The sequence below is a fragment of the Castor canadensis genome, chromosome 11 (assembly GCF_047511655.1).
Source record: "Castor canadensis chromosome 11, mCasCan1.hap1v2, whole genome shotgun sequence".
In the NCBI taxonomy this organism is placed as follows: Eukaryota; Metazoa; Chordata; class Mammalia; order Rodentia; family Castoridae; genus Castor; species Castor canadensis.
The window spans coordinates 38,560,194-38,573,955 of NC_133396.1; the positions used below are offsets into that span (position 1 = coordinate 38,560,194).

At 45.1% G+C, this 13,762-nt stretch overlaps 1 protein-coding gene across 1 annotated transcript; it reads left to right on the forward strand.

Moving 5' to 3' along the window:
* On the forward strand, positions 1–9,734 carry Chct1 (CHD1 helical C-terminal domain containing 1). The gene is made up of 6 exons (XM_020187852.2): positions 1–51; positions 1,466–1,567; positions 1,822–1,997; positions 2,507–2,606; positions 5,968–6,157; positions 9,462–9,734. Exons 1-6 carry the CDS (start codon positions 1–3, stop codon positions 9,587–9,589), a joined length of 747 nt encoding a protein of 248 aa, XP_020043441.1. The 3' UTR covers positions 9,590–9,734.
* The last annotated feature ends 4,028 nt before the right edge of the window (positions 9,735–13,762 follow it).

The window sequence follows — 13,762 nt, forward strand, 5'->3', positions numbered from 1 at the left end:
ATGGAGGCCTCAGATGGACCAGGGGGTGAAGGAGACAAGCCACTAGAGAAGGTGAACTGAGGTTGCCCACGTGAGAGAGCCAGAAAGGAGGCTCCTGTCCTATGGGACTGGTTTTGGAAAGCAGAGAACATGAAGTTGAAGGAAAAATGATGGGGTACATGAATTAGCAAGAGGCTCAAAGAACAAGAGAACATAATTCATCCTAGCAAATGAGCTGGGAGTGTAGCTCTGTGACTGGGCATGTGCCTAGCATGTAAGGACCTGGGTTTGATCAGCACCTCAAGGGGGAAAAAAGAGTAAGAGAAGAGAGAGAGAAAGAGATGACTAACAGATGTTTATCAAAGACATGTGTTCCTGGCAGGATGATGGGAAGAGGGTCCCATAACATTTTTAGTTATGAAGGCCCAGGGCACATGCACATGGATGTCTAAGTGGTGCGCATACACATGTGTTACGGTCTGTGTGTGGTTGTGTGGTGGTTGTGGCTCTGTTGATAGATTAGCCAGAGTCCTCTCTATGGCCTGGAGGACCCTGTCCCATCCCCTATTCAATCACCTCCGTACCTGCCCCTTGGTCTCCCTTTAGAGTGGTTTGGGTGCAGAAAAAAGGCAGGAATGAACACTCATTTTTCTGAGAGGCTTTTGAAATGGGTGCAAATCCAGTCACATCAGTCTAACCCTGTGCTCTGACTTGTAGAATTCACAGTCACTTCATGTCCACTAATTGTCACTCTCTTTGCTCCAACTTTTTGCTATCAAAAGACTCTTGTAGTCACTGTCACCCTTTTTTTCCTGAGTGCCCTTCAGATGTATGCCATGATGCTAAAACTTAGAGATGTAAAGACAGGGCCTGAAACTTAGGCAATCAATAAATTTTTGTTGAATGAAAGAATAAACAAGCCCCTCCCTGCTCATTCTCCCAAGAAGTCAGGGAAATTTTTTGATACCCCATATAACCAGGAATAATGGTATCTAACCTTCCAGAATATGTAGTTGAAGAAAATGAGTTAATGTTTATCAAGTACTTTGCAAAGTCACCTAGTGTAACATACTAGGATTATTATAAAAGAAGTAGGTACAATATTCTAGGGGTGTGTGTGTGTGTGTGTGTGTTACTGGGGATTGAACTCATCAGGGCCTTGTACCTGAACTCTGCCACTTGAGCCACATCCTCTTTTTTTGCTTTAGTTTATTTTTCAGATAAGATTTCATCTTTTAGCCTGGGGCCAGCCTTGGACTGAGGTCTTCCACCCCACACCCTGCCACACACTCCAGGTTTTCTAAGCAAAGTTTTTCAGAGATGACTTTCTTTGCCCAGGCTCACTCACATCATGACTGGGGCAAGAAGGAGTCACAGTGACTCTTTCAAAGGAGAGGGGCTTTGGCTTCCACTTGGGCAAGTGCTTGCCCAGCACGTCCCCTCAGGAACAGTGGCCCAAGCCCTTCAGCTGACTGTCTCCTCCCAGGTGACCAATGTGTCCTGCTTAGAGAGGAGCTCCAGCACCATTCCCGCCGGAGACTCACTCGTCTGCCATGCCAAGGGCCTGGACCAGGACACCTTCAAAATTGTGAGTAAGGGGCCAGACTGGAACCCTGTCCCCTGTTTCCCTGTGAGAAATAGATCCACAGCTCCTTTCCCCACATGTCACACTCTTGGGATACAAGTGGGATGAGAGGTCCCTAGGAGCCTCCTGGCTAAACTCACACAGCCTTTCCTGAGCCAGTAAGGGCTGCAGCCAGGCCAGTCTGCTAGTCACTCAGGGCTGCCCATCTGCCTCCTCTTTCCCCTCACTGCCCCTCACCTTGCCTATTGCCTCCTCAGTGTAAAGAATGCTTAAGGCCACTGAAGAAGTTCCTGCGAAAGTTACACCTGCCCAAAGACCTTCCCCAGAAGAAGAGGCTGAAGTACATGAAGCAGAGCCTTGTGGTCCTAGGGGACCACATCAACACCTTTCTGCAGGATTACTGCCAAGCCTGGGAAATCAAATACTGGAAGAAGTAGGATGGCCTCCTTGCCTTTCCCCCACACCTGCTCCTGGGCCACCCATCTCTAGTCAAGGTCACACCTTAGTCAAGATCTCCTAGTCTTGACGTGTGTCTGTGGCTCACACCTGTAATCCTAGCTACTCAGAAGGCAGGGATCAGGAGGATCACATTTCAAAGCCAGCCCAGGCAAATACTTTGTGAGACCCTACCTCAAAAAACCCTTTACTAAAAAAGGCTGGCAGGTGGCTCAAGGTGACAGTCCTGAGTTCAAACCATAGTACTGCAAAAAAAAAAGATCCCCAGTCTTTCATCTTTATGAGGAGGACTCAGGATCCTGGAGGGGACTAGAGTTGAGTCAACCACTGTGCACAGGTGTTCGTCACCAGCACATGACATTCCACCTCCCAACCTCTCCACCAGAACCAAGGAAAAAACAGGTGGCCCGTTTCTCCCTGGGTGAGTCCTGGTCACCAGACAAAGGCCAAGCGAGAAAGGACCCTCAGCCGGGTCTCTCCCTGCAGGATGCTCTGGCGATTCGTGTCCCTCTTCTCAGAACTGGAAACAAAGCAGCTTCGCCAGCTCTACAAGTACACCAAGACTAACCAGACAGCCGAGTTCCTGGTGAGCTTTAGGAAGAGCTGCTCTAGGGCCCAGCTGAGGGCTGGTCCTTGTGCTCTTAGTTCATGTGGGGAGGCCTGGGACTTTGTAGCCCTCTAATACAGCCTGGCCCCTCTGGTCCTTCCCAAAGCTCTGCCTGAGGAAGACCCTACTGCTCCCACCTTTCCTTGCACTGGCACAGAGGAGAGCTGACCACAGCAGAGACTCAGTACCAACTTCTTGACATTTATTCATCCTGATGATAGTAGGGGCAGGAACATTCCTGAGGAGCCATGGGTGAGAATGGTTGAGACAGGCCAGTTTAGGGAAGTCTTCAGGGCCTGTCAACAGAACCTGACCTGGCTTTGTCCAGAAATAGCGGTTCCCAAACACTCTGGCCTCAGGACATATTTACTCTCTTGAAAATCATTGAGAAGCCCAAAGGGCATTTATTTATGTGGGTTATCTCTATTAATATTTATTCTATTAGCCAAACAGTGGTGGTACACACCTGCAATCCCAGCACTCAAGAAGTGAAGGCAGGAGGATAGAGAGTTTAAACCCATCTTGTCTACATAGATCCTGTCTCAGAAAACAAAACCAAATAAAAAAATATATCCTTGAAGCAATTATAGCTAAAGAAAAAAAAATTTAAATATGTATTTACTAACTTGTTTGAAAATTAAAACAAGGAGCCCAGGCTAACACATGTCTTTCTAATGAAAAATAACTTTTCCAAAACAAAAATAATTCAGAAGGGTAGTAGTGTTTTATTTTTTTGCAAATCTCTTTAGCTTAACAGAAGGCAGTGGATTCTCAGATGTACTTCTAGAGTCTCTTATGACATACTAATTTGGTTGAAGTACATGAAGAAAACCCAACCTCATACAGGAGCCCTCTTAGAAAGGAGGGAACAATTTTACTAGTTTTTCCAGATACTTGTGGCTATTGTCCTTGGCCACCAGACCAAAACTAAACAAGTGGCAATTTCCTAATTGCAATGTGCAATCTGAACCATATCAATGAACTCTGTTGAATTTAGACATTTCTTTTTGGTGGTACTGGAGTTTGAACTCAGGGCCTTGTGCTTGCTAGGCAGGCGCTCTACTGTTTGAGCCACACCCCCAGCCCTTCACTAGATTTTTTAAAAAAGCACTTTTAGGTTTACAGGAATATTGAGTGGAAAACAGTTTCCCATACATTCCTCCTCTGTACTTCCCCATGTATTAGTGACTTCCATTACAGTGGCCCATTTGTTGTAACTGATGAGCAAATACTGATATATTATTATTAGCTAAAGCCTATAGTTTACAGGTTTATTATTTATTTATTATTTATTATTAGCTTATTATTACAGTTTATTGTCTTTGTGGTGTTCATTCTATAGCGGTTTGAGGGTTGTGTGTGTGTGTGTTTGTTTGTTTTAACAGAGTCAGGCTGTGATGAATCCAGGCTAGCCTCAAACTTGTGATCCTCCTGCCTCATTTTTCCGAGTGCTGGGATTACAAGTATGCACCAGCACATGGGCTCATTGTATCAGTTTTGACAAGTGTATGATGACATGTACCCATTATAATACCATACAGAATAGTTAACACTGCCCTAAAGATCCTCAGTGCTCCCTTCCTTCCTCCCTGCCAGCAAGTTCCTAGGAAACACTGTTCTTTTTACTGTCTTCATAGTTTTATTTTCCAGAATGTCACATAGCTGGAATTGGAATGATATAGTCCAGAGCGCATTTTTGGATTTGTATCAATGATAGTTTTGTTTTTATTTTTTTTTTAAGACAGAGTTTCACCTTATAGTTTAGGCTGGCCTGGAACTCATGATCCTCCTGCCTCTGAAGGAGGTAAGATAACTTGACACAGGGAGGACTGTGCTGGGATTACAGGCATGTATCACCACTCCTGACCATCAATGAGCTTTGCAGACTAGATTTCATTAGAATCCACTGGTCTGCCTTTTGCACTTGAATAGTTCCCAGAGGTTTTCAGAGCATGCTTTGAGAATCATTGGTCCAAAATAATAATAATCATAGATAACAGATGTAAAAGCCTTCCTTGTGTCAGATACTTTGTATTCCTTCAAATGATCTTCTAAAGCAACTCAAGCGCTGGTGATGTAGCTCAGTGGTAGAGCACTAGCAGGACATACACAAGGTCCTTTGTTTAATCCCCAGTATTGCAAAGAGAAAAGGAAATACAATAAATTTAGCAGCAAATCCTGGAAAAGAAATGTAACCCTAAGAGACTATTTGAATGATTGTTTGCAGTTTGTAAATGAAAATCTCAAGTGCAGGGAGGTGAAGTAACTTGTCACAGGCCACACAGCAAGTGGGAAGAAAAAGCCAGGGTGAAAATCCTGTTCCAACCAGCCACACCCTCCACACCACCACTCTAGCTGTGCAGCTTTGACCAAACCCTCTCCTTGTCTGTCTTTGCTTCTTCCTCTGAGCATGAATGATTGGTTAACTTCATGATTCCTTTTCTTTCCTTTTTTTTCAGTGCTGGAAGTCAAACTCAGGGCCCTTTGCATGCTAGGCAAGTGCTCAACCACTCAGCTACATCTCTAGTCCCATCTTTTCTTTTTTAAGAGTGGGTGAGGGGTCTCCCTATGTTGTCCCAGTTGGCCATGAACTCCTAGGCTCCAGAGAACCTTCTGCCACAACTAGTTAGCTGAGATTATAAACCTATACCTCTGTGCCCTGCTCTAATGATTCCTTTTCTGAATATGGGAGTTGCCAAATATCTTCAAAAAATATCTCCAGGATCTCCACTTAAATTTTCCTTTGGAACTTTAAAACAGCTATCATTGTTTCATTACAAACAACAACAACAAAAACAACTTTTCAGGCACCACTGACTTATGCCTGTAATCCTAGCTACTCAGGAGGCAGAGATCAGGAGGATAGAGGTTCAAAACCATCCCAGGCAAATAGTTTGTGAGACCCTATCTTGAAAATACGCATCACAAAAAGGGCTGGTGGAGTGGCTCAAGGTGTCAGCACTGAGTTCAAGCTCCAGTACTGCAAATAAATAAATAAATAACAAAGCATGACCTGGCTGGGGGTGTAGCTTAGTTGTAGAACACCTGTCTAGCATGCATGAGGCCCTGGCTCAATTCCTCACATCACAAACAATAATAGTACTAGTAGTAATAATAATAACAATAATAGTATAAGGGACAACCCTAGAAGAGGCAGTTGCCAAGTTGCCAGCCTGGCTTCAACATTCCCAAGTTCTTTCTCTTCCACACCTGTTAACCTCACCCCATCCTTTTAGCTAGGCAAGTGTGAGGTACAGCCAGACTCAGTAGTTTCTTAAGTACAGAGCTGGCCCTGTAGAATTCAGGTTCCTTTGTCCTCAGCACTGCGGCCCCATTGCAGGTGGCGTTCTGCCCCTTGGACTCTTCAGAGAGATCCTTGCTGGCCGACCTGGAGGACAGTCTGCCCAAACTCTGCAATGCCTGGGGTCTACACAGCAACATCAGCGGCATGAAGGAGAGGCTGTCCAAGATGCAGGATCCTGGCCGAGAGGCCGCCATGCTGGGGGAGCCAGGGTCCCCAAACAGGAGAGGTAATGCTCACTTGATGGTGGGGGTGACGGGTTGGGAGTAGACTCTGGGGGTTTCCCTGGAGCAAAGTTGAGCAGCCAGGAGCCTCTGGCCCAAACCTTTCCCTCATTTCCACCTTTTCTTCCTCCTGCATTTTCATTTCTGTTGTTCTTCCCTTCCCTTCTCCACAGTCTCTATTCTATTTTTAGCTCCTCCCTATGGTCATTATAGAACATTTCAAATGTACAGCTCAGTGCAAAAAAAAAGGAGAAAAAGATTACCCATCACCCAGAGGCTACCACTGTGAACATTTAGTGTGTTTCCTTCAGTGTTCAGTATAATTTCTCCCCAGGAGAGTCTCCTAGTGTAGACAGTTTTGAATCCTGCATTTTTCAGTTAATGTTTAAATAAAGGCATGTTTCCCTATAACTGGAAGCAGGGTGGTGGTGGTTTCTAAGTGGCTATGACTGTGGACTCCCAGGAAGTATCCATGTAGCAGCAGTGGGATGCCCACTATCAGGTGGGGTACAGTGGGGTGCATGGAAGAGCAGGGACTCATCCTTACAGTGAGCCTGATGGTGTGGGAATGGTCTTCCCAGCCACTTTGGCCTCTGTGATGACCTCAGTGTCTGGCAATCTACACAGAGGCTGGGGGTTAAGAGAGGACTGAGCCTCGTTAGTGACAGGGGCCCCAGCCAAGGTGGGAACCCATGAAGGCCCCTCCTGTGCACTGAGGCACAGGGAGACGTTGAACCCATCCACCTCTCACTCTTCTGGAACTGGCTTGTAAGCCACAGTTAGATGTCCTTACTGGGCTATTGCTGGGAAAGATAGAGGCAAACAAGATGGCTTGAGGACCTAGAGTGTGGTTCTAAGATGGACCCTTTGAGGGCCTGGCTAGTTGGAGCTAATGCGGAGCAGAAGGCCTCTGGTGGCCTCAGGAGCAGCTCCTCACCAGTCCCACCTGGATCCAGGGAGTGAGCAGAAGTGAAAACAGGTCAATGGCAGTAGGCCTGGGGTGCATGGTTAGTGAGGGCCCCTGTGTGGCCCTGGTGCCTACAGTTTAAATTGAGGAAGTAAATCATACAATGGGACTTCAAAGAATGAAGGCTGGGCCATAACTAAGATGCTCTTGGAAGAAAAGAGGAAAGATGCTGTCAACCGGTGGTCCCTGAACTAGATGAGGAAAGTGAACTCTGGTGTTCTGGGCCTGCCTAGCTCTGTGATAGGTGCTTTGTATCTTTGCTGCAGTGACCCCTGTAGCATCCCAAAGAGGTAGGTGGGGATTGTTGTCCCCCTTGTAAATGAAAGAGGAGCTCTGTATGTTAGTTAGGACAGGCTGACTGCAAGAGGTAGGTTTGGGACAAGCTTTAAAGAAAGGGATAGGGAGATAGGTGGAGGAGGGCAGAGGAGAGTGGGAAGAAAGAGGTGCCGAGGGGGGGCAATGAGCAGACAGTCTGGGCCTGGCAGTGGATGGAAGAAATGAAAGACTGGAGTGGAGAAAGGCAGTGCAGGGGTGTAATAGAGAAAAGCCTCAGAGAGTGGGCTGAGGAGTTTGGTTTTCATGCAAAAAACCAAAAATTATTTTTGGTGGTACTGGGGTTTGAACTCAGACACTTGGGTGTGCTAGACAGGCACTCTACCACTTGAGCTATGCCTCCAGGCCTCAATTCCATTTTTTTAGTACTGCCCAAGGTCTTATCCTCATGCATGCTAGGCAAGCACTCTACCACTGACCTGTATTCCCAGCCCTTTCAAGCCAGGAATATATTTTTACTATTTTTTTAAGCTATTATAAACATAGAAAATAAAATGCGGATAAAAAAATAGGAAAATATAAGCATCACCTTGTCATCAGTTCTCAGATCTTATCAAATAAATATGTATTTTAATCCAAATGAGACTGCTGTATATGCATTGAAACAGCATTTCTGGATTTCTTGTTATTGATGATGATACTGAATCATAGCAAGAATTTTTTTTTTTTTAATGGTACTTGGGTTTGAACTTAGGGCCTTTAACTACCACTCAAGCCATGGCCACATTTCTGTTGTTGTTGTTCAAGCCCAGGATGTCCTTGAACTTTCAATCCTCCTGCCTCAGCCTCCCAAGTGCTGGAATTTGTATATGCAATGTTGATTTGAATTTCTTTTTAAAAGTAATGGTATCAGCCTTTCCAGGTCAACATTTTTATTTCACCTAATCAACGGAGATAATTGTTGCAGTGGTTTCTCAACCATGCATTTCACCTGGTTATGTCTGAACTCTTTTCACTTAACAAAGTCGTCCCCTTTTTCTACACCCCTGATTTGTTGGAGAGATCAGACTATTGCTCCACAGAATGTTCCACTTTCAGATTTTTTTTGTTGTTGTTTCCTTTTCACATCTTTTAGCTTGTTTCTCTAGCTCTAAACAGAACTTTAGATTCAAAGTCTTGATGAATTAAACTTTTTTTTTGTAGTATTGGAGATTGAACTCAGGTATAAACCAATGAGCTACATCCCCAGCTCCTTTTTAGTTTTTTGCTAGGATACATTAGAGATAAGGTTGTGTCCTTCCAATTGCTACATTAGAAAGTACATAATACCTGGTGGATACACCATTTGCAGGCTAAGACTCAACCCTGCAATTAAAAGACTGTGTGATTGGGCGCTGGTGGCTCACTCCTGTAATCCTAGCTACCAGGAGGCAGAGATCAGGAGGATTGTGGTTTGAAGCCAGCTTGGGCAAATAGTTTGAGATACGCTGTCTTGAAAAATCCCATCACAAAAATAGGACTGATGGAGTGGCTCAAGGTGTAGGCCCTGAGTTTAAGCTCCAGTACCACAAATAAATAAATAAATAAATAAATAAATAAATAAATAAATAAAAGTAACTGTGTGTCTTTTCTTGGGCATTATGTTCATGAGTCAGGTTTTTGTTTGGTTTTTGGCAGCACTGAGGTTTGAACTCAGGGCCTCATACTTGCTAGGCAGGTGCTCTACCACATGAGCAACTCTGCAAGTCTTCTTTTGTGATGAGTATTTTCGAGATAGGCTCTCATGAGCTATTTGCCTGGGCTGGTTTTGAACTGCGATCCTCCTGATCTCTGCCTCCTGAGTAGCTAGGATTACAGGCATGAGCCACCAGCACCCTGCTGGGTGAGGCTCTTTACAAGGGTGATGTCATCCCTTTACCTCATAGGGTTTCGTTGAGGAAAGGGTAAAGGACATAGCCAGAAGTACAGTAAGATATTATTACTCTTCCTCTCTGCCCTCTCCACACTCCCTCTCTGTTACTGCGATTCTCTTACTATTTGTAATGGCATGGGGACCTTCTCTCTTTCAGATTCTTTGAGGAAACTTCCTCAAAAACCAAAACTCAAGAGGAAGAGAATTAAGGAAGCCCCAGAAACTCGAGAGTGCCCCATAAAAAGACCCACTGGGACAGAGGGTCAGCTCACGCTGGCTCCCTGAGCACTTGCGCACTTTCAATATATCAGCTCCTGGAGGGATGGGGACCAAAGAGAGGAAAGAAGAAAATTATCCTCAGCAAAGGGATGCTCAGGTCTTAATTATGAATAAATGGGGGTGGGAAATAAACATTGTTAAGGCAGTCCTACTTTACTTGGCTAATAGTCATCATTCCTTCATCTTTATCTGTGGCTGGTGCCTCACCTATGCACAGATGAATAGGATGTGGTCGCTTGTGTCGAGGACCATCAGAGTCCAGAGCGGGAGACAGACTTGTGGGTAGACATTACAGTGGCATGAATGCAGTGAGTGGGACTGGCCTGAGGGAGGTGACGAAGAACTTGATGGGTTGTCAGCCATGGGAGAGCACAGGAGAGGAGAGTGATCTGGGCTTCATCCTGTCCAGTGGAATGAACTGGTGTCACTTGGATATTGGGGAGGTTCTCTGACGTCTGTGAGTAATGTGGAAATGATGGATGCTAGAAACAGGAGACCAAAGAAGAATCATCAGAAGTCTTAGCTAGAATGGGGGTTCCAAACCAGTGGTCAAAATTTGGCAGCCTATCAATGTGTTTGCTTTCCCTGATGTATTCTACTTGTTGCTTGAGACATTAAAAAATATTAGTGGCCAATATTAAAACTTGTTTTTCTCACATTAAAGACATCATCAGATTAAAGACATCATCAGATTTTTGGCTTCTCATGGTTTCCCATGTGACAACAACTGGCTGTGGCTGAGGAGCTGTTAGGTGGACTTCATTGATACGCTTCCCAGTTTACTGCAGTCTGCTCCCCTCCCAGTGGCCTTACACACTAGCCTTCTTCACTCATTTGGATTACCTGTGCAACCCTTGGGAAACTGCTGTCTCCAGGGTGTACAAAGGCAAGGAAGGTATGCAGAAAAGAATTACACATTTATGAGATTAAATAATGTAATTTTTTTTTTTACTTTCTTTGTAGTGCTGGGGATCAAACTCAGGACCTCACACATGCTAGGCAAACCTCTATCACTGAGCTATACCCCTTCAGCTGTTAATTGATGGGTTTTGAGAATGGATGTGGGAGGGAGGAAAGTCAAAGTGGTACATAGCGTCTACTTACAGAGGGGAAGGAGGCCCAATCATTTCCTCCAAACATGGGAGACAGGTTAACTAGAGATCCACGGGAAACAGCAGCCTATGAAGCTCAGTGCTGCCCTGGAGCAAGCAGGTTAGGCAGTTTAGGGTCATGGCAAATGTGTGACCCTTTCTCCTCTCCTCCTCTCTCAATTCCAGAAGTGAGTATTATTCTAGACTTAAAATGTAAAAATGAGCATCAATCTACTCCAAACAGAAAAATGTGAATAGGGAAAGAGGGCAGGGCACGGGGAAACAGCTCCATCTCTTCTTTCCTTTTATCCATTGCTTCCTAGCTAGATGTGGTAAGAAGACACTGCCGAGAGGCACAGACCTAGTCAGCCTTGCTGGCCTAGTTCCCACAGTTTTGTCAAAGCAAGGAGGCCTTGGGAGAAAAGGGCAGGCAGGCTAGAGGGAGTGCACCATGATTAGGGGCTTCCCAATTTCTCCTACTCCTGAAAGAGTTCACTAAATCCCAGGGAAAGAGTTGGTTGCTTTGGGAATAGCCCAAAATAGAGCGTTGTGCCCTCTATGCGAGACAGCACTGCCACCTAGAGGGATTATGGGATAGTACAAGTGCCTTCTTCCAAACAAGGTTGGAGCTTCAGATGAGCCTTGGGAACAGCCAGCAGGCCTAAAGGCCTAAGGGTGAGGCTGGTTTTGAAGCCTCTTTACTTTTTCCTCCAATTCAGTAGGATCTTACAATTTCTAAAAGCAGATCACACGTTGTTGTTCTGCTCAGAGCTCTCTAGCAGCTCTTCATTTCATCCAAAGTCAAAGTCGAAGTCATTGCAAGGGCCTACCAGGCCCTCAAAGATCTACCCCCACCCTCCATTTTGCTACTTCTCTGTCCTCATCCTGGCTTTTGTCATACTTGTCAAGTACACCACTTGTGTTAGTCAGCTTTTTGACACTGTGACAAAATACCTGAGAAAACCAACTTAGAAGGAGAATAATCAACAACTTATTTTAACTCATAGTTTTAGAGGTTTCAGTCCATGGCCAAGGGGTCTGGTTGCTTTTGGGCATGTGGCAAGGCAGCACATCATGGTAGGATGTACATAGTGGTGGAGCTAGATGCTCAGCTCATGGTGACTAGAAAGTAAAAAAGAGAGAAAGAGGAAGGACTGGTTCCCACAGTACCCTTCAAGGGCCATTGCCTAAGATCTTCCAGAAGGCTCTACATCTTAGTTTATACCTCCCAAAAGTGTCGAGCTGGCTGGGGACTAAGCCTTAAACACAGGTCTTTGTGGGACATTTAAGATCCAAACCACAGCACCACTGCCTCAGAGCCTTCTCACTGGCTGTTTCCTTTGTGTGGAATGCTCTTCCCCAAGATACCTACTTGGCTTTCTTTCGCAAGTGCTCTACTACTTGAGTCACTTCGCCAGCCCCACCTTCAAAGTTGTATGCAAATGTCACCACTTCAGTGTGCCCTCTGTTTTAAATTTCAACTCCCCATTCTATCTCTACTCTGTTTTTTGTTTCCCTAAAACACTTGTATCCCTGAAATACTAAATAATTATTTAATGATTTTGTTTTTTGACTGTCTCCTTCCCTTGGAACGTAAGTTCCACAGACCAGAGATTTTCTTTGTATTTTTTTTTTTTTCATTTTTACTGGGGTTTGAACTCAGCTCAAACCCCAGCTGCAAGGCAGGTGTTCTACCCCCAGCCCTTTTAGTTATTGTTTTGGGTAGGGTCTTCCATTTTTGTCTTGGGTTGGCCTCTCCTACCTGTGGCCTCCTGCATGGCTGAGGCCATGGGCACATGACACCATGTCCATTTTTGTCTGCCTGTTTATTGCTGTATCCTAAGCAATTACAGAAGTGCTCAGCACATAGTAGTCACTCAACAAATTTATTGAGTGAACAAATGTACCAAAACAGAGCATTATGCCCAACTACCTCTTAGATCAGAGGGGAAAACAGGCCAAAGAAGAAAAGTGACTTCTCTAAGGTTGTAGAGAAAGTCAATGGCAGAACTAGGACTAGGACTCTGTCCTGATGACCCTCAGGCCAGCATGCTTCCCACACACTCATTTTTCACAGGATGTAAATATCCCATAAGACTAAATGTGTTATTTCTCCTAAGACTAGTAGTACTTTTGTAGTTAAGGTATCTCTACCCAAAGTATGACTCAAATGGTGGCCAGGTGATTAAGGGAGGCTATTTGGAAGTAGGGAGCCTTGGTGGAAGCCCTAAATCATACCTTGGCCCACACTGCCTTATGGGTAAAGCTCACTCTAGAGAAAATGGCTCACTAGTGGCCAGACCAGGCAGCCCTCAGGAAGAATCCCTCTTCTAGAGGATAAGGGGTCCAATAAAGTCTAGCTGTGTTGCCTGTGCTGGTCTTGAGCTCCTAGGCTCAAGTGATTCTCCTCCCTCAACCTCCTAATTAGCTGGGACTGTAGGCATGTGCCACCACAGCTGGCTCCTAACGTTTTACATGGAAGAGGCTCCTAACCACAAATGTAATGACTCTACACTGCCTGACCCAGTCCTACCTGAGTCCCCAGGATTCACCCACTGTCTCCTCTTCATAATAATGCTACAATCAATGCCTGTAACTCAGGAGAGAGAGCAGAGTACTTTGCATTCATTCTCATTAGATTTTAGTGTCAGACTTGTGAGGGAGACTGCTTCCCATTACAGGGAAGGCGGCAGAGACCAGGGGCTGGTGCAGCTGAGTCACAAATGCCCACTGTTCAGGCCTCCTGACTCCACACATAGTATTCCTGTCTCCTGACTTTATGATGTTGCTTTTCTTCCTCCCCCTCCTCCTCCTTCCTGATCCTCTTTCTTCTCCTCACAGTACTGGGGATTGAACTCAGGGCCTCACGTTAGCTAGGTAGGTGCTCTACCACTTGAGCCACATCCCTAACTCCGTCTCTCTTCTGAATATAGTGGTTTTCAATTTTTATGCCTTTTTATGACTTCGGAAGGCCTTCTTCAGAGAATATTTAAAATTATTTTCTTCTAGCCTCAGGTTTCAGTGTTTGTGTTTAAATCCTTGGCTTATCTGAAGTTTAGTTTGGTTTAAGTGTGTAGTAGGAATCCAT